This window comes from Capricornis sumatraensis, chromosome 6, assembly GCF_032405125.1.
Source record: "Capricornis sumatraensis isolate serow.1 chromosome 6, serow.2, whole genome shotgun sequence".
Lineage (NCBI taxonomy): Eukaryota > Metazoa > Chordata > Mammalia > Artiodactyla > Bovidae > Capricornis > Capricornis sumatraensis.
Genome location: NC_091074.1, coordinates 71,505,388 through 71,526,315, shown reverse-complemented (window position 1 = coordinate 71,526,315; position 20,928 = coordinate 71,505,388). Strand labels below are relative to the sequence as shown.

The window sequence follows — 20,928 nt, the reverse complement described above, 5'->3', positions numbered from 1 at the left end:
CTGTTCCCTTAGGAAAGATCCTGGGCCTACAGCTATGAGGTACCCCCAGTAAAATGCTGTCTCTTTTGTGTTTTTCAGCTGTCCTTTGCTGCTACCACGCCTGTTTTAGCAGATAAGAAGAAATACCCTTACTTCTTTCGGACGGTCCCATCAGATAACGCGGTGAATCCAGCCATCCTGAAGTTGCTGAAGCACTACCAGTGGAGACGGGTGGGCACGCTGACCCAGGATGTGCAGCGCTTCTCAGAGGTACGCGCCGCTGGGAGGCGCCCCTCACCCACCTCCAGGCAAGGGGCGCGACAGCTCCATCAGGGTGGGCACTGCTCCGGGGCCTTGGAGCTGTTGAGGTATTCGACTGTGCTTGGGGCTGGTGAAGACCTCCAACTCGCACAGCTCAGGAGTGGAACCTTCCCTCCATTGTGCCTTCTGGCTAAATCATGTGGCTTATTCCCTCACCACCCCCGTAGATGTGTTGTTCTTGCTGCAGACCCTAGTGATGATCCAAAATCACGAGGTGCCACCAAGAATGTTTCTCCTGTGAGGAGAATTTGGGGAGAAGCTAGCTTGGAATGAAGATTCCCAAAGTCACTGTGGATTGGATGGGTTTTTTTTAGTTTTTGTTTGTTTTAATGATTTACAAATATACAACTTGGTGTTCTGAGGCTTGCTGTTGTTGCAAGGAAAAGAGAAGTTAAATTACATATAGTTAAAAAAAAAAAAAAGAAAGAAAGAAAGAAAGAAAAGGGCTGCTTTACCCAATTCCTCTAAATCCTCTTTCTCTTCCAAGTCAAGTCCGGCTTTCTGTGTAATGTTCCTCTGCCCAGACCTTTTTCAGTACTTTTAAACCTAATGTCCTCGTACTAGGTAGATGTTTTGCATTTTTCACTTTACAACAGATCTTTGAGATCTTCATTGACTTCATTCTTACTAGTGGGCTATGATGTTGTCAGGTGGATAGATGGTAAATTACTGAATGTTTACAGCTTTTTGGTGTCACAGCCAACACCATTCCACCTAGGCATGCATCTTCACGATAGACTTCTAGAAGTAGAGTTACTGGGACATTTAAAACGTTCAGACAAGCTGATCTCCAGAAAGCCTGTTCTAATTTCTAGTTCCTCCAACCACTTTGAAAATTTCCACACATTTCTTACAGACAGTGGATATTAGCAAATCTTTTAAAAAGCTTTCTCCACTCAGCTGAGTGCAGAATGGTTTCTTACTTTCTTCCCTCATCTCTTTATAGTCCCTACTTTCCTGTCTTCTCCTATGTGTGCTCTTGGTCCTTGGAGCTTCCCCACAAGACGGTACAGTCCAGGTTTGCTTAGGAGCCCAAGAGAAAGAAAGAGAAACAACTGTGAGCAGATCCTCAGGGAAATGTGTTCGGTGGGTGTGCAGCAGACCTCTGTGAGAGTAGTTGGGGAGGACACGCCCCTTCTGCCAGTCGAGGGGTGGCGGGGGGGGAGGTGGAGTGGAGCAGGGCCGGGAACCACCAGACCCGGTTTCCACGCCAGCTCTGCACTTGCCTTTCCGAGGCTCTGCCCCATTTTTCCCTGGGAAGGAGAGGCCACTCCATGCGTTAGCTGTGCGACCTTGGCCAAGTCACCTCACTTCTCTGAGCTGCAGCTTCCATCCCTACAAAATGGGGACAATAACCCTTCCCAAGCCCATCTTGTAGACCTCCTGCCAAAATCAGATGAGTCATGAATTTCAAAGAGCTTTGCAAACTATACAGTTTATGCACCGAGAGGGATATTTTCAGAGGTGCTTGAAAAGCAGAAGTAATCTGTAGTCATCCAAACAAGGCCAGATTTTCCCTGACAAGAATGGTCCTCAGCTTCCCACCTCTGTTTCCCAGTCCCCAGGCAGAGGCACAAAGAGAACTTGACCTCCAGTGGGAGTGACTCACTGCCAAACACTGAAGAGGCTGTTGCTGGAAGCCTGCCCTTTATACAGCAGCCACGAATGTTCTAGAATGAGTGTGAAGCAGATTAATGGTGAGAGTGGGCAGGGCCAGTCCTGTGGCCCCATCCACATGGACTCTGCTGAGACTTGGAGGGACCTGCTTTTTTGCAATGGAGTCTTTGGCTGACATAGCCTGAAGGGCTCTTAGAGACACCTCCCCCAACCTCCCCATTGTACAGAAGGGGAGACTGAGGCTCAGAGAGAGGAATGAACAAAGTTCAGGGCTTTAAAGCATCTCTGAAGTTATGCAAGATTGTTGACAGAGAAGTCAGGACTGAATCCCAGAATCTAGACTCCAGGTCCAGACAGCCCATTGCTCCTTCTTCCTATCCCTAACTACCTGTAGTCACATGAGAACTACCTTTGTGTAGAGAGGTTTGAAAAACCCCAATCTTTGGTTTAAAGAGGATACGTGATCAGCCCCAAGCTTTATAGATTTCCAAACAGCCAGTTGCCCTTTAGGGAGAGGTTATGGTTCCCATTTTACAGATGAGGAAACTGAGGCTCTCAGAGGGCAGGTGCCTTCTTGCCCCAGGGCACTTGCTGGTAAAGAGCCCAGCTGAGGCTGGAAGCCTGACAGACTGTTGGTCAGTGTTTTCTCCATTACTCTGTCCTCACTGGCGTCAGGAAATGTCAGTTCGGTACCACATCTCTGTCCCTGCACAGCTGTGTTAGAGCCTTCAGCCAGGTTTCAGGGCATCTCAGTGGGAAGCCTCTTTTCTAAGGACAGGATGTTGCTTGGTGGTATTGCTGGCAAGAACCCCTTTCGATTTTAATCTCTCAGCCCAGCTGACTCCTCTCTGTGCCCAAGGGCTTTGGCATCCCTCTCCCGATGTCTGGCTGCATCACTGGAGTGCAGGCCCTGGAAACTCTCCAGGAGCTAACAGCTTTTCGTGAGTGCAGAGGAAACTGGAGTCCTTTTATGAAACTGGTCGATCAGCAGCATCAAGCAGTTCTGTTCCGGACTGGTGCACTGGAAGGAATGTCAAATGAAAGCAATCCCGAAGTTAGAGGGAAATGGGGGGAAACCTTAATTAAAACCTTAATCTTCTGAAAGGGGTAGAGGGCTGAGGGTTATCCTACCTTGGAACCAGCTGCTCCTTGGAGCCCCTATCCATGAGATTCAAAGCTAGTGTGCAGTAAGCCAGAGCTGCTCAGGCCTTGGATCAGATATGCCGATCTCTGGGCCCCACTTTGCCAAGCAATGTCTGTGTGACCCCAGGCAGTTCACTTCACCTTGTTGGCTTGGGTGTACCAGATCTAAAGCTGCTGCCAGGACAATCAGGGGTCCATGGGGAACCAGTGGCCAGAAAGATGGCACTTGCTTCAGCTCTACCCTCTCTGGGTCAAAGACTTATATCAGAGGAAAGAAGGAAAGACTTGGTACCAGATCTCTAAGCCCAAATCTACCAAGCAAAAGCTTTGCGGCCCCAGGCAATTCACTATACCTCAGCGAGATCCAGTTTCCCTTGTGTAAAGTAGAGATATTTATCCCCACCTCACAGGCACTGGGAGATGAGAGGGTTAGATGAAAAAACATAAATGAAAAACTTCTGCATAGTTAGAGTTCATTAAATGGACATTCTCACCTCCACTGGTACTTGGGACAAGCCCTAGGAATGCATATCCATTCACTCAAAAAATACGGATGTGGCCTACCATGTGCCAACATCCATGAAGGTACAGAACCTGGGGCATGGAAGGCCAAGGAGGAGTGGACATGGCTTCAAGATCAGTAAGTGTCAGGCCTTCTTCTTTGATTTCTCAGCTCTGGTTTCTCATCAGAATCACCAGGCGGAAGACAAAGGTAAAAGTGGTGATAAAGAGAGTACTGCTGAGAGGGTGGTCCGTGGGACCCGGGATGGAGAGCAGTGGACAGGCAGTGGCCTGTGGGCTTGAAGAAAGTGTAGCTCTGGAAGTCTCTGGAAAGCTTGAGAGTGTAGAGATGAAGGAGCTAGAAGAATGGGAGACTGTGGCAGAGCTGGGGGAGGGATGTAGGGAGTGGGGGGGCCAGGCCCTGGTGATGAATGAATAGCTAAAGCTGAGTGGAGGTAGAGGTCACTAGGGGCAAGGAAATGAGAGACCAGGGTGCTGAGTGGTGTCTGTGTGTACACTGAAGGCATAGGATAGAGGCAGGGATGAGGTGGAGATGAAGGTAGTGAGCAGGGGTGGCTGAGGACCAGCAGATAGCCAGAGGGTTATTTGAGCCTATTCTCCCAGCTCCTGGTCCTTTGGTCTACCAAACCATCTTCACTAAGTTATTCTTTGGATTCCTGATCCCATGATGCTAAACTAACCAGCTTAGTACCATTGAACAGACCACTCAGTCTCTCTCGGCCTCAGTTTCCCCTCTATAAGATAAGGGAGTTGGGTCGATTGACCTCTAAGAGCTCTCCTAGCTCAAGGAGTTTGCAGTGAAGGTTCAGGGTCATTGCCCCTGATCCTGCCACTCCCAGGGGTGTGACCTTGAGAATTACTGAGTTTCTATGCGCCTTAGTTTCTTCCTCTTAAAAAATGGGGATAATAATGGTAACTAACTCTCAGGATGCTTGAGGATTACATGTGTTCTGAAAGTTAAAGTGCTAAGAGGCGTGCCTGACTCATAATAAGCACCATGCAAGAGGTGGCAGTTATTTTTGTTGTCATCTAGAATCTGGCTCCTTAACCCATGGCTGGCCGCCGTTCAGCAGCCCAGACATACGGTGGGGTCTAGTGCCTGCCACTAGCAGCACTCCTCTCTCCTCTGCTCCCTCCAGGCGGGCTTGAAAACTCCTTGCCCAGTCACTGGCTTAGTGATCTCGGCGCTTCCGGGGCTGACCTTCCCATACCAGAGCCTCCCTCAAGAGCTGGGACCCACCGAAGCCCTTGATCTGTCCAAGACCAAAAGGGCACCATCTGCAGAGCTTCCTCTTCAAAGCACCTGCCCTTTCAGCCCTCCATGGCCCTTGGAGCCCTTCCTTGCTTGCCAAGTCACCATCTGCCCCAACCAAAGGGGTCTCTGGTCGCTTTCTCTAAAGTTGCCACTTATATGGCTCGGAGGACATGCTCACAGTGGAGGGTGGGGGCACCCTGTGCTTGTTTTTCGTCTAGGAGCCAACCTTAGTAGAATCATCAGCCTTCCCTGCTGCTCCGAGCAGGGATGAGCTCCTTGGGGTGGCCGCAGAAACCCTTACATACCCTGAGGCCTCCTTCTCTGTCTCACCTCCGGCACTCCCCACTTTGGTCCAACTTCACCTCTGTGCTGGCTTCTCTCTGCAGACTGTCCTCTCCCATACCTGGCTCAACTTTCCTCCCCAGACTGGGTCAGGTGTGCGTCTCTGTGCTCCTCTTCCCTCGGGCTTCTCTCTGTACCAGCTGTGCACAGAGAAATACCTCACCTGCTTCCTTGTCAGTCACCCTCTGCTCCTGGACTGGAGGGCCCCTGTGGACAAGAGCCTTTCTGTCCCCTAACCCTGGCGCATATGTGTTCAGTAAGGATTTCAGTAAATCAATCTCTGTCTACTAGGCCAGATTCTTAGAGGCCAAGGCAGTGGTTTCTTTCTTGGGGTCCAGAGTCTGCTTGCAACTAGGATGGTGAGATGGGGGTGAGGGGGCTGTAGGGAAGTGTCAGTCCCTGCTGTGAGTCACAGGGGCCATCGGGGAGAGGGGAGGTGCCCACAAAGTTGGGAAGCCACATTCCCACAGAGCTCAGCTCAGGTCATTCTGACATCTGTTAACTGAGTTTTGTTTGGATGTGGCATTGTTTGTTGGTGGAGGATTCTTCTAGAGATCTCAGTGGAAGGTTTTGGGCCAGCCACTGGAAGCAGCAGTGACCTGGAACCTGCTCTGTGGTTCTTCTGGGTGGTGTCAGAGTTGGGCATTGGGAATGAGCTCACTATAGTTTGTGTCTGAGTTGTGTTTTTGACTCTCTGGGATGTTTGTTCTGAGTTGTCATCGCTTCAGTATCCGCTTGTACCAGGATCACGTCATCCCAACCCCTAAAGGAGTTCTTGCAGTGTGGCCCTTGACCAGCAGCATTGGCAATGGGAACTTGTTCCCAGCAAATCTGAGGATTCCACCCCGGGCCCCCTGAATCAGACACTTGGGGGTGGGGCTCAGCACCCTAGAGTTGGAGAATCCCGGTATTAGAAGAATGAGAAGCTTTCAACTGAAGCCACTGTGCTTTGAGGCCCACTTTATCAGAAAGTAGGGCCAGACCCAGCTCTGATCTTTGTCCTTGGCCTTCCTCTAGGTTGCAGGGTCACCCACAGACCTGCAGATCTTCTATTATTAGGAGGCCAGAGGGGATTCCTGACAGATCAGATTCTGACCCTGATGGTTCTACTCTGTGCCCCAACTTCTATCTGAAGAACTTGCTCATGCTTTTAGGATATTATCCTGTCCAGAGGTGGCTGCAGTGGCTGAGCCTAAAAGGCAGGCCTCTGAGGGGAATGCCTTGTTTGGGCTTGGAGCTCCACCCTTGGAAGGATAGCCCACACCCTCCCTTCTCTTCTCTAGACCAGGGAGGAGATGGCAGATGCTTCCTCCTGATACTCCCCAGCAGGTCTGCAAAGCCAAGCACCCTCCCATCTCACACACCCCAGCTCTTAGAAGAAAGAAGCTGCCCTGGACCCAGCTCAGAGAGGATGGGTGCTTGCCTGGGGGGCCAGGGTGAGTGCCACACCTGCTGCTCACCAGGGCTGTGATATTAGATAACTATATCTCCACCCAGGCAGTGTGGACCCTGGAACACACGAGTGAGTGAGGGCCCAGAGGAGTTCCTGGAGGTCTCCAGAGGGGGAGGGAGGGCGAATCCTGGCCATTCACTTCACAGCCCTGAACAGGGATACTTCCTGGGGGGTCCTGCACAGTCCCTGGGCCAGGTTCCCAGAGCATGACTGCAGCCCTATGAAGCAGCTGCTGCTCCAGAACCGCTGGGTATGAAAATGTATTTAATAGTTATGACATTATCTACTGCCATTTGCAGGGTACCTACCATATGCAGGTGATGACGTTTAGTTGCCCAGCATGGTCCGTCTCCATTTGGTGGAACAGACTCACTCAGGAGGGATGAAGTCACTTTGCCAAGGCTTCACCAAGCAGGGGCAGGTGTAGGTGTGAACCCAGGTTTTTGCCTCTCCTTCTGGAAAAGAGACGTGGGCCTCGACCAGTACCCCCATCCATCCCACCCAACACCCACCTCAGGAGCAAGGAGGTAGGTGTCCAGAACAAGCAATCCATGTCTCAAGCAGGGCTCCTCACAGTCCCCTGGGGTTTTGCCATGAGATTCTGCGTGTACGTCTTATGATCTTCCCAGACCCCAAATCTCAGTGCCACCCCACCACACCTGCTCCTACCAAGTGTCCCAGGGGAATTTGTCACAGCCTTGGCTGCGCTTGGCTAACAAGGCGGTGCGTCTTGTCATGTGTGGGTCCCCAGAGCTCTTCTGGTAATTCTGGCTGTGGTTCCTCCACCTCCAAGGCCCATCTGCCTGGCTTCGGTAGTGCCAGGGTATGTGAGTGACGGAGTGGAGTTGGAAGGTGTAGGGAAGCTTTGGGACATAGAAGGTAGTTAGGGCTGGACAGTTCAGTATGTAGGGCAAGAAGGGGAGAATGGGCTGAGCGAAAGGATGGTGAAGGCCCCACGTGCTTCCATGTTTGGACTTCACCTGTAGCAGTAGCAGCAGGGAGCAATGGAAGGTTTCAGATCAGGGTGAGAGACGGTTAGCAATCTTGAGAGCTGATTGGGATGAGCAGATAGAGTCTGGGAAACCAGCCAGAAGGTTACTGCAGGGACTCAAAAGAAAAATAATAAGACTGTAGTCACTTTCTTACATAAAACCTTCAAGTTCTGTTTGTTATTAGTTTTTGCTTGTTTTAAAATACTCATATGATGTTTTCTAACCATGATATTGATATGTACTCAACACAGAAAACTTGGAAAACACAGAACAAAAAAGGAAAAGTAAAAATTGGCCTATACTATCATGTAAGAAACGAATCGCCAGTCTGTGTTCGATACAGGATATAGGATGCTTGGAGCTGGTGCACGGGGATGATCCAGAGAGATGATATGGGGTGGGAGGTGGGAGGGGGGTTCAGGATTGGGAACTCAAGTACACCCGTGGCGGATTCATGTCAATGTATGGCAAAACCAATACAGTATTGTAAAGTAAAATAAAGTAAAAAAAAAAAAAATTGGCCATAAGTACCTACAGAAAGGTCAGTGTTAACATCTATAGGCATATGTCCTTAGGCATATGTCCTTAACATTTTTTTCCATACACATGAGTGAACTCGCATTAACAAATACATGCTCTGACTATAGAAACGGCTTCCATAATCTTGCAACCCGGTGGAAACATTTTCCCCAGCCAGCAGATATTCTCCACCACCGTGACTCGTAATGGCCTGGCAGCTCTAGGCCTGGCGACCCTGTGAAATCTCCTCGTCTTTGCCACAGCCTGATGTGTTTGGGGCTGCTCTTCTCCAGTGTTCTTTATCCTTTGATCTGTTCCCTTCCTGTCTTCCAATATGGTTCTGCAAATAGTCTATCCATTGGTGGTCTTCTTAGTCATTTTCCAGAACGTTTAGAGATTTTTAAAAAATCTTTGACATTTTGAGGAATCTCGGATGGTACAGGAAGTGTTCTCTATTGCTGATTTTTAATTTTTTTTTTCCTGATAGCTGGTGAAAAAAATTCTACCCTGTGGATATACTATAATTACTCAAGGAAGCTCCCATTACTAAACGTGGAGATAGACACTTGCCAATTTTTCCTGATTGCAAACAACAATGCAGTAAATCCGTACTTGTATTTTTGTGTGAACATCTCTGATTACTTTTCGAGGATAAATTCCTAGAAATAACGTGTGCACATTTTACAACCTTTTGTACATGTTGCCAAATTGTCCTCCAGAAAGATCATACCAATTTAGTTTCAGAGCAGTATATGAGAGTACTTATTGCCAACATTGTATATTATTCTTTTTTGATCCTTGGCAATTGCTATTTTAATTTGCATTTCTTTGATTACTACTAAAGACGGAATTTCTTTTTTACTAGGAATCGTTCTCATTTCTGTTTCTCCTTTTGTAAATTGGCTGTTAATGTTATTGGCACATATTCCTGTTGGAGTCTTTCTTACTGATTTATAAGTGTTCTTTATAAAGTAAGGATATCAACTGTTTGTCACAGTTGTTACAAGTATCCCATCATGTTTCAAGTGACATTCAATTTTGTTTTTCTATGTTATTTGATAATATTAAAAATTTTAATATTTAATATAGTCAAGTTTAAGAAGACTGTTTTTCCTCACTTTTAAGTTTAGTTTGTCTTGCTCTTTCCACCCCCCAAATTTCCATAAATTCACCTTCATTTTCTTCTTTTCTTCTAATTGGCCCAGAATTTCAGCATGTGGCCTGAGATCAAACCTTTCTTTTTTCTGCCCCCAAAGTCATTCAGTAATTCTCCAGCATTTAATGAATCCATCTTTTCCTGACCCATTTAAAATGCCTATGCTAAATATTATCTTTAGAAAATAACATACTGCTTTTTGCATATAATTTCCAGTTCTACATAGTATAAATATAAGCCACATATGTGATGTTAAATTTTCTAGTTGTTGTTCAGTCACTAAGTCATGTCTGACTCTTTGCGACCCCATGAACTACAGCACGCCAGGCTCCTTTGTCCTCCACTGTCTCCTGGAGTTTGTTCAAATTCATGTCCAATGAGCTGGTGATGCTATTACTATCTAACCATCTCATCCTCTGCTGCCCCCTTCTCCTTTTGCCTTCAGTCTTTCCCAGCATCAGGATCTTTTCCAGTGAGTCAGCTCTTCACATCAGAAGAGCTGAAGTATTAGAGTTTCAGCTTCAGCATTAGTCCTTCGAGTGGATACTCAGGGTTGACTTACTTTAGGATGGACTGGTTTGATCTCCTTGCAGTCCAAGGGACTCTCAAGAGTCTTCTCTAGCACCACAATTTAAAAGCATCATTTCTTTGGTGCTCAGCCTTCTTTAAGGACCAATTCTCACATTCGTACGTGATTACTGGAAAAACCATAGCTTTGGCTATACAGGGCTTTTTTGGCAAAATAATGTCTCTGCTTTTTAATATGCTGTCTTGATTTGTCACAGTTTTCCTTCCAGGGAGCATGTGTCTTTTAATTTCATGGCTTCAGTCACTGTCCACAGTGATTTTGGAGCCCAAGAAAATAAAATTTTCTAGTAGCCACATTTTAAAAAGAAAAAAGAAATCAGAAAAATTAATTTTAATAACACATTTTATTTAATGCTGTACACACCAAACATTATCATTTGAACATGTGTCACTAGCCATTTCAAATGCAGAGGAACCACATGTGGCTAATGGCCACCTATTAACCAGTGCACCTTTAGACTGTTTATGCATTTTTAAAATTTTGCTCCCTTGATCTAACTATCTGTTCTGGAAGTGGCATCCCAGTGTTGTGAATATTCTGCCTTTGATATAATTTTATGTGTAGTCTTGCCTTCTTTTTCACATTGTCTCTATATTTACCCATTAATTTTTGTAAGAGTCTAAAAATGCCATTGGTGTGTTTATTTGAATTTCAGTAAATTCAGAATTAATTTAGGAGACATTTGACATCTTTATAATACTGAGTCTATCTATTCATGAATAACCATTCCACTCAAACTGTTTTAGGTCCTCAGTAAAGCTTTGTCATTTTCTTCATATAGATATTTTTCATTTTATGTTAGGTTTATTTTCAAGTATTCTATATTTATTATTGCTTTGGGGAATGAGATCTAATTTTCTTGACATTTTTAAAAATGGTTCTTGCTAGAATATAGGAAAGCTGTTGATCATGTATTTACATCTTTTGAGTGCCTATATTGAATTCTTATTACTTCTGGTAGTTTTTCCTCTATTAATTTGCACGAGTTTTTAGATAGACAACAATACTATCTGGAGCAAGAGAAAATTTGCTTTCTGTTTTCCAAGGTTACACTATTTTTTTCTTCATAATTTTTCATTGAGGAGGCAGTGTATAATGGTTAGAACAGAGAAACTTCCTGGATTCCAATTCTGACTCAGCCACTTATCAACTTTGTGACCTTGGACAAATCATGTAACTTTTCCATGTTCCTGATAATGGGAATATACTTATATTACCTCAGATATTGTGAATATTAAAATAAATTAATGCATATAGAGCACTTAGGTCTTAGAACAGTGCCCAAAAGAGCACCCAATATATTATGGCTATTATTATTGTTACTTTCTTTGCTTTAGTCACTAAATATTCTAGTGTTACATTTAAAATGGTGATAATAGTGAATATTCTTGTCTCACTCTTGACTGCAGTGAGAATGCTGTTTGTAAAGTATGATGTCTGTTAGAAGAACAGATATTCCTCATCATTTTAAGGGATGCTCTATTTTTATTTATTCAGTGTTTAAGCCAAGATATGCACGCTGGAAAAATCAGATGTATTTTTAGAATCTGTATAAAAACTTACATGGTTTTTTCTTTGCTCTATTAGTGTGGCAGATTGCAGTCATAAGTTTCCTCGTGTTCATTCTGTAATGTGTCATTCATTCAACGCCTCTTTATTGAGTACCCAGCACACATCAAGCATCATTTTAGGCACTGTGGGCACATGGGTGGATGAAGCAATACCCTGCCCTCAAGGAGCTTGCATTCTAGTTGGGGAGACACATGATTTTTTAAAAAATGATTAAGCAAATAAATATATGGCATATCAGATAATGGTAAGTGTTAGGGAGAAGACTGATCTAGGGTAAGAGGAATAGAATATGCCATGGGAGGTGGGGTGAGGTCAAGGACAGCTTCAAAGATAAGGTAGCATTTGAGTAAATATGTGCAGGCAGTGAGGGGCAAGTCATAGGATGTCTGGGAGAACAGGCTTCCAGACTGAGAGAATAGCATATGCGAAGGTCCTGATATGGGAGTGAATCTGATGGTGCTAGAACCACATCATGGAGGCAATTATGGCTTGAACAGAATGAGTGAGGGGAAGGTGGAGCAGTTTTTAGAGGGAAGGGGAGTTGGAGGGCTTCTGGCCCTTACAAGACATTAGTGAGGACTTCAGCTTTTATTTTGAGTCAGTTGAGAAGCTACTAGAGAGTATTTGGGGTTTTATTTTTATTGAGAAGCAATTCACATAACACGTTGCTGCTGCTAAGTTGCTTCAGTCATGTCCGAATCTTTGCGACCCTATGGACTATAGCCCACCAGGCTCCTCTGTCTATGGGATTCTCCAGGCAAGAATACTGGAGTGGGTTGCCATTTCCTTCCCCAGGGGAGCTTCCTGACCCAGGGATCGAACCTAGGTCTCTTACATCTTACCTGCATTGTCAGGTGGGTTCTTTACCACTAGTGCCACCTGGGAAGCCCCTCACAGAATGAGTGAGGAGGAAATGGAGCAGTTTTTAGGGGGAGGAGAGTTGGCGGCGGGGTGGGGGGGGGGGGTTCTGGCCCTTACAAGACATTCAGTTCAGTTCAGTCGCTCAGTCATGTCTGACTCTTTGCGACCCCATGAATCGCAGCACGCCAGGCCTCCCTGTCCATCACCAACTCCTGGAGTTCACTCAGACTCACGTCCATCGAGTCCATGATGCCATCTAGCCATCTCATCCTCCGTCGTCCCCGTCTCCTCCTTCCCCAATCCCTCCCAGCATCAGAGTCATTTCCAATGAGTCAACTCTTCACATGAGGTGGCCAAAGTACTGGAGCTTCGGCTTTAGCATCATTCCTTCCAAAGAAATCCCAGGGCTGATCTCCTTCAGAATGGACTGGTTGGATCTCCTTGCAGTCCAAGGGACTCTCAAGAGTCTTTTCCAACAACACAGTTCGAAAGCATCAATTCTTCGGCGCTCAGCTTTCTTCACAGTCCAACTCTCACATCCATACATGACCACAGGAAAAACCATAGCCTTGACTAGACGGACCTTAGTCGGCAAAGTAATGTCTCTGCTTTTGAATATACTATCTAGGTTGCTCATAACTTTTCTTCCAAGGAGTAAGCGTCTTTTAATTTCATGGCTGCAGTCACCATCTGCAGTGATTTTGGAGCCCCAAAAAATAAAGTCTGACACTGTTTCCACTGTTTCTCCATCTATTTCCCATGAAGTGATGGGACCAGATGCCATGATCTTTGTTTTCTGAATGTTGAGCTTTAGGCCAACTTTTTCACTCTCCACTTTCACTTTCATCAAGAGGCTTTTTAGTTCCTCTTCAATTTCTGCCATAAGGGTGGTGTCATCTGCATATCTGAGGTTATTGATATTTCTCCCAGCAATTTGATTCCAGCTTGTGTTTCTTCCAGTCCAGCATTAGTGAGGATATATCACATAAGATAAAATCCACCATGTTAACCATTTTGTATTATACCAGTAAATAGTTTTGGTATATACACAGGACATTTTCCTCCCTTCAAAAAGAAATTTTATTTCCATTAGCAGTAACTCATTTACTGTAGCAGTAACTCCCTCCCTCCAGCCCCTGACAACAACAAATCTACTTTCTGTATCTATGAAAAGTGAAAGTGTTAGTCATTCAGTCCTGTCTGACTCTTTGTGACCCCATGGACTGTAGCCCACCAGGCTCCTCTGTCCATGGAATTCTTCAGGCAAGAATACTGGAGTGGGTTGCTCTTTCGCTATTTCCTTCCCAGGGAATCTTCCCGACCAAGGGATTGAACATAGGTCTCCCGCATTGCAGGCAGACTCTTTACCAAATGAGCCATTAGGGAAGCCAGAATACTGGTCTGTATCTATGGATTTGCCTATAATAGATTTTTCATATAAATGGAACCATGAGGATGTGAGGAAGGGGAAATAGGTGACCAAAAGGTATAAACTTCCAATTATAAAATAAATGAGTTCTGGGGATGTAATATACAGCATGGTAGCTGTAGTTAACAATAATGTTTTGTATATTTGAAAATCACTGAAGAGAATAGGGCTTCCCTAGTGGCTCAGTGGTAAAAAAAAAAAAAAAAACCTGTCCGCCAATGCAGGAGACGTGGGTTCAATCCCTGGGTCGGGAAGATCCACTGGAGAAGGAAATGGCAACCCACTCCAGTATTCTTGCCTAGGAAATCTCATGGACAGAGCTACAGTGTATGGGGTCACAGAAGAGTCAGACATGACTTAGTGCCTCAACAACAACAAAGAGAATTCAGTTCAGTTCAGTCACTTAGTCCTGTCCAACTCTTTGCAACCTCATGAACCGCAGCACGCCAGGCCTCCGTGTCCATCACCAACTCCCGGAGTCCACCCAAACCCATGTCCATTGAGTTGGTGATGCCCTCCAACCATCTCATCCCCTGTCGTCCCCTTCTCCTCTTGCCCTCAATCTTTCCCAGCATCAGGGTCTTTTCAAATGAGTCAACTCTTCACATCAGATGGCAAAAGTATTGGAGTTTCAGCTTCAACATCAGTCCTTCCAATGAACACCCAGGAATTATCTCCTTTAGGATGGACTGGTTGGATCTCCTTGTAGTCCAAGGGACTCTCAAAAGTCTTCTCCAACACCGTAGTTCAAAAGCATCAATTCTTTGGTGCTCAGCTTTCTTTATAGTCCAACTCTCAACAAAGAGAATAGACCTTAAAAATTCTCATCACAAAAAAAATAGTAACTGTGTGACATGATGGATATTAAGAAGAGTGGCAAGAATACACAAAAGAACTATACAAAAAAGATCTTCATGACCCAGATAACCACGATGGTGTGATCACTCACCTAGAGCCAGACATCTTGGAGTGCAAAGTTAAGTGGGCCTTAGGAAACATCACTACGAACAAAGCTAGTGGAGGTGATGGAATTCCAGCTGAGCTAGTTCAAATCCTAAAAGATGATGCTGTGAAGGTGCTGCACTCAATATGCCAGCAAATTTGGAAAACACAGCAGTGGCCATAGGACTGAAAAGGTCAATTTTCATTCCAGTCCCATAGAAGGGCAATGCCAAAGAACGCTCAAACTACTGCACAATTGCACTCATCTCACACGCTAGTAAAGTAATGCTCAAAATTCTCCAAGCCAGGCTTCAGCAATACGTGAGCTGTGAACTTCCAGATGTTCAAGCCAGTTTTAGAAAAGGCTGAGGAACCAGAGGTCAAATTACCAACATCCGCTGGAACATCGAAAAAGCAAGAGAGTTCCAGAAAAACATCTATTTCTGCTTTATTGACTATGCCAAAGCCTTTGACTGTGTGGATCACAATAAACTGTGGACAATTCTGAGAGAGATGGGAATACCAGACTACCTGACCTGCCTCTTAAGAAACCTGTATGCAGGTCAGGAAGCAACAGTTAGAACTGGACATGGAACAACAGACTGGTTCCAAATAGGAAAAGGAGTATGTCAAGGCTGTATATTGTCACCCTGCTTATTTAACTTCTATGCAGAGTACATCATGAGAAACACTGGGCTGGAAGAAGCACAAGCTGGAATCAAGATTGCCAGGAGAAATATCAATAACCTCAGATATGCAGATGACACCACCCTTATGGCAGAAAGCAAAGAGGAACTAAAGAGTCTCTTGATGAAGGTAAAAGAGGAATGAAAAAGCTGGCTTAAAACTCAACGTTCAAAAAAATGAAGATGATGGCATCCAGTCCCATCACTTCATGGCCAATAGATGGAGATACAATGGAAACAGTGACAGACTTTATTTTCTTGGGGTCTAAAATCACTGCAATGGCACCTCACTCCAGTACTCTTGCCTGGAAAATCCTATGGACAGAGGAGCCTGGTAGGCTGCAGTCCGTGGGTTCGCTGAGGGTCTGACACGACTGAGCAACTTCACTTTCACTTTTCACTTTCATGCATTGGAGAAGGAAATGGCAACCCACTCCAGTGTTCTTGCCTGGAGAGTCCCAGGGACAGGGGAGCCTGGTGGGCTGTCGTCTATGGGGTCGCACAGAGTCGGACATGACTGAAGTGACTTAGCAGCAAATTCACTGCAGATGGTGACTGCTGCCATGAAATTAAGACACTTGCTCCTTGGAAGAAAAGCTATGACCAAACTAGACATCATATTAAAAAAGCAGAGATATTAAGTGCCAACAAAGGTCCATCTAGTCAAAGCTATGGTTTTTCCAGTAGTCATTTGGGATTTGGGAGTTGGATCATAAAGAAAGCTGAGCCCTGAAGAATTGGTGCTTTTAAGCTGTGGTGCTGGAGAAGACTCTTAAGAGTCTCTTAGACTGCAAGGAGATCCAACCAGTCAATCCTAAAGGAAATCAACCTTGAATATTCATTGGAAGAACTGATGCTGAAGTTGAAGCTCCAATACTTTGGCCACCTGATGCAAAGAGCCAACTCATTTGAAAAGACCCTGATGCTGGGAAAGATTGAAGACAGTAGGAGAAGGGAACAACAGAGGATGAGATGGTTGGATGACATCACCGACTCGATGGACATGAGTTTGAGCAAGCTCCGGGAGAACAGGAAAGAACAGTTGAAGAGCAGGGAAGCCTGGCATGCTGCAGTCCATGGGGTTGCAAACAGTTGGACATGACAGAGCAATGGAACAACAACAGCAATGATGGATACTAGCTTACTTTGGTATTCAGGCTTCCCAGGCTGTGGAGTGTTAAAGAATCCACTTGCCAATGCAGGTGATACAAGAGTTGTGGGTTTGATCCCTGGCTTGGGAAGATCCCCTAGATTAGGAAATGGCAACTCCAGTATTCTTGCCTGAGAAGTTCCATGGACAAAGGAGCCTAGTGGGCTCCCATGTATGGGTCTATGTATGGGTTGCAAAGAGTTGGACATGACTGACCACACACACACAGTGATAGTCATCATGCAATATATACATATATGAAGTTATTATATTATATGCCTTAAATTTATATTATGTGATATGTCAAGTATGTCTCAATAAAACTAAGAAAAAAGGGGATGATAAAATACATGGCATTTTGTGTCTGGCTTGTTTGTATATCTTCTTTGAAGAAATGCCTATTCAAATCCTTTGTCTAGTTTTTAACTGGGTCATTGTCTTTTTGCTATTGAGTGTTAGTTCTTTATATATTCTGGATACCAGACCTTTATCAGATGTTTAATTTGCAAATATTTTCTCCTATTCTGTGGGTTGTCATTGTACTTTCTTAATGGCTTCCTTTGCACAAAAACCTTTATTTTGGTGAAGTCTAGTTTATTTGTTTGGTTTTTTTGGTTGCTGTTATTTGTACTTTTGGTGTCATATTTAAGAAGCCATTGTTTAATACAAGATGATGAAGACTTAAACCTATGCTTCCTGTTAAGAGTTTTATAGTTTTAGCTCTTTCATTTAGATCTTTTTGCATTTTGAGTTCATTTTTATATACAGTGTGAGGTAAGGGTCTTTTGTATGAAGCCGTCCAGTTGTCCAAGCACCATCTGTTGAAAAGACTGTTATTTCTCCATTAAATGGTCTTGGCATCCTTGTTGAAAATTAGTTAACCATAGTGGTATGGATTTATTTCTGGACCATTTGAGAACTTTTTAAAAAAAAGAAGGGGATGATCTGATTTACATTTTAAAAGGATCACCCTGGCTGCTGAGTAGAAGGTGGTAGCTTGGAACTAGATAATGAAAACCAACTGGATCCTGGATATTTCTTTTACAGTCGAGCTGGCAAAGTAGATTTCTTGATGGAATATATGCGCAATGTGAAAAATAATGAGTCATCAAGGACAGCACCCAAGTTTTTGATCTGAGCAACCGGAAGGAATAAGTTACAACTTATTAACTTGAAGAAGTATGCAGAGGAGCAAATTGTAGAGAAGGAAATCAACAGGTAGTTTAGATATGCTTATTGGATATTCAGATGGAGATGTGAACTTAAAAACATTTAGGCAGCAACTTAAATGTATCTGGAATTCATGTTTACATTAAACCCTATTGACATTCCTAAAGTAGACTTTTCTTTGTTAGGCTGAACTATTCTTTAATCAATTTAATTATCTAGTTTCCTCTGTAAACACGTGATAATAGTTATATTTTACTCTGATTATGCCATCTTCAATCAGGTTTAGTTGTCAGAGTTGTTCTGGTGTTACCGCATGAATCATAAAGCTTTCCATGTTTTTTAGGTGCTATGGAACAGTTTATAGAATATACAGATTAGCTGCTCTTTGAAAATCAGTGAATCTGTGAAACCATTCAGGATTTGTCCCCCATCCCACCCCTGTTGCAAATTATCTTTTTGGCTTCTTCCATGCTTCTTGATCACTTAAGATTAATGTTTCTTGTGTCGATTTTGGAACTTACATTTTCCAGAGAATAGTAAAGTTGCTTGAGATTTTCAAATTTATTAGTATGTATTTAAGTACAGTTTAATATTTTTTTCTGTCTTTTGTCATATGCTTTCTCATTACAGATGTTTCCCCACTTTTTTCTTGATTGAGCCAGCTGGTTTGCTTCTTACTGATACAACTGGTATTAACATCTTAAATTCAGCGTGCAAAAAATGGCCACATCTGTAATTTTTCCAAATTAAATTAAAACCTGCATCAAGCACTCCACCTGCCAGATTTACTGGGATCAGCCTCTCTCTCTTTCTCAGTGTCACCCTCCTCCAAAATTTTAGCCAGTGACCCAGCTGGGAGAGGCTGTCTTTTGCAGCCACTTAGTGGTGCTGTTGATACTGGTTGAACTGGATGGAGGTCCCTAGACACGCTTCTGGGCATCCCCAAGCGCCTCTCTAGGTTCCTTGTGGAGCCACTCCTAGGATGCAGGAACACTTTGCCAGAGGTGATTTGGTCATTTTCCTCCTGTGGCTCCAGAACCTCTGTTGGCTTCTTCTACTCTGATATCCATACTCCTCAAGAATCAGATTTCTTTTACAGCCCTACCCCTAAATAGTTATATTCCATTTTGCTCATCCTCTTTAAAACGGACACTTTAGCTGCTTCTGGGGGTCCACTTGCTTCCCCTTTAAAGATTTATCCCCCTCCCCAGAGATACACAAGTTTTCCAGACATTTCCTTTGCTGAAGAACATAAAGCAAAAACACAAGTAAAATTTTCAGTTTAAAAACATACCGTTATCTTGGGTTTTTTTGTTTTTTTAACCCAAAGAACCAGCACTTGGGTTTTTATTGGCTTTGATTCTATTTGCCTGCTTTCTAATTTATTTTCTTCTGTTTTTATCTTTATTAATACCATCCTTCTTCATTTATGTTTGTTTTGCCATTCTTTTTCTAACTACTTGATTTGCATATTTATTTTTTACTCTTTTTTAGTTGCTGTCAAGTGTATTTAAGCCAATACATTTGCCTTTGATTACAACTTTAGCCAAAGCCTATATTTTTAGCTAAATAATATGGCATCCTCATTGTAATAAGACTCTTCTATAATTGCATTTTCAGTTTAAAATGTTAGGCATCTACTTCTGTAAGTACTAATATGAAAATACAATATCTATCGTTAGCTACAGAAATCAGCACGTTTATTTACTGTGCATCCCTCACCATCTCTAATTTTGAATTGGTATAGTTTGAGTGTTTATTTGACTTTATTTTTTTATTGAAGTATAGTTGATTTACAGTGTTGTGTTAGTTTCTGGTATACAGCAAAGTGATTCAGTTATATATTTTTTTCTCTTTTTCATACATTATGGTGTATTACAGGATATTAACATAGTTCCCTGTGCTATACAATAGGACCTTGTTGTTAATCCATTCTATATGTAATAGTTTGCGTCTGCTAATCCCAAACTCCCAAGCTAACCTCCCCCTCCCTTGGCAGCCACAAGTCTGTTGTCTATTTTGACTTTATTCTTTTTGTTGCTGTTGTTCAATCGCTAAGTTGTGTCCAACTCTTTGTGACCCCATGGACTATAGCATGCCAGGCTCCTCTGTCCTCCACTATCTCCCAGGGTTTGCTCAAATTCATGTCCATTGAGTCAGTGATGCTGTCTATCCATCTCATCCTCTGCCGCCCCTTTCTCCTTTGGCCTTCAATCTTTCCCAGCAGCAGGGTCTTTTGCAATGAGTTGAGTTTTTGCATTGGGTGAGCCAAGTATTGGAGCTTATGGATAGTCCTTTTCAATAATTATTTAAAATACTGATTTTGTTTGAAAACTGTACTACAATAACTATGATTTTAAGATTTAGATCCATATTTATATGGCTTCAATTTTTATTGACATATCTTTCATGAGTTGTGTCTTGATTTATCTCTCTGTGGCATGCATATATCTTTGAATCATATTTTTCAGGAAGCATGTGGTTTTTCTATCTGCTGATAGACTATCTATACCATAGACTGTGGTCTGTGCTGTTGCATAGACCACAGTCTGTCTCTGTTGCTTCTCCTATGAAGTGTAGATTTCTATGATCATAATACTTTTCCTCAAACCTCTATAGACATTACGTCAATGTTGTAATGAAGTCTGATGTAATCTGATTTGCTCTTCTTGTCAATAAGTTTTTTTTTTCCCCCATGCTAGATGTTTATTGGGTTCTTTCTTAATCTTTGGAATTAAAAAGGAAAGTATGGCTCATGTCAGATGTTTGCCTATTTCGTTTAAAATATGATTACCATTTTTTAATTTGAAGAATGCATGTTCATATTGCAGAAGTTTTCTTCTAGTATATCTTTAATTATATCAGACTCTTTTGTTCTGGTATCTTTTTTAGAAATATCAGTAATTTATGAGTGTGTCTCTGTTGTTTGTTCTCCACATTATTATTTTCTCTCTGGCCATTTTTGTCTTAGTCCTTGTTCTGTCTATTCTGAGAAACCATCTCATTATTGTATTCCACAACATCTATTGGTTTCCTACAGTTCAATTCTGTTCTCTACTGCTTCTAATGCCTCTCAGAATTCTCATAAAGTTATTCGTTTCCTGTCATTATCATCTTCGCTCAACCAGCTTTCTTTTGCTTTCAGTCTCTCCTATTGCATATGCTATTTCTTACATCTTAGAGGCCAGGTTTTCTTTACCTTCCTTGACATGCACAACAGACGATACAGT

General features: G+C 43.4%; 1 protein-coding gene across 1 annotated transcript in view; it reads left to right on the top strand.

Annotated features, from left to right (window-relative positions):
• The window catches only part of GABBR2 (gamma-aminobutyric acid type B receptor subunit 2), a 367,358-nt gene that overhangs the window by 152,875 nt on the left and 193,555 nt on the right, over positions 1 to 20,928 (top strand). Inside the window, exon 3 of the mRNA XM_068974355.1 lies at positions 79 to 249. Coding sequence (XP_068830456.1) covers positions 79 to 249 — 171 coding nt within the window. The remainder of the gene's footprint in view (positions 1 to 78; positions 250 to 20,928) is intronic.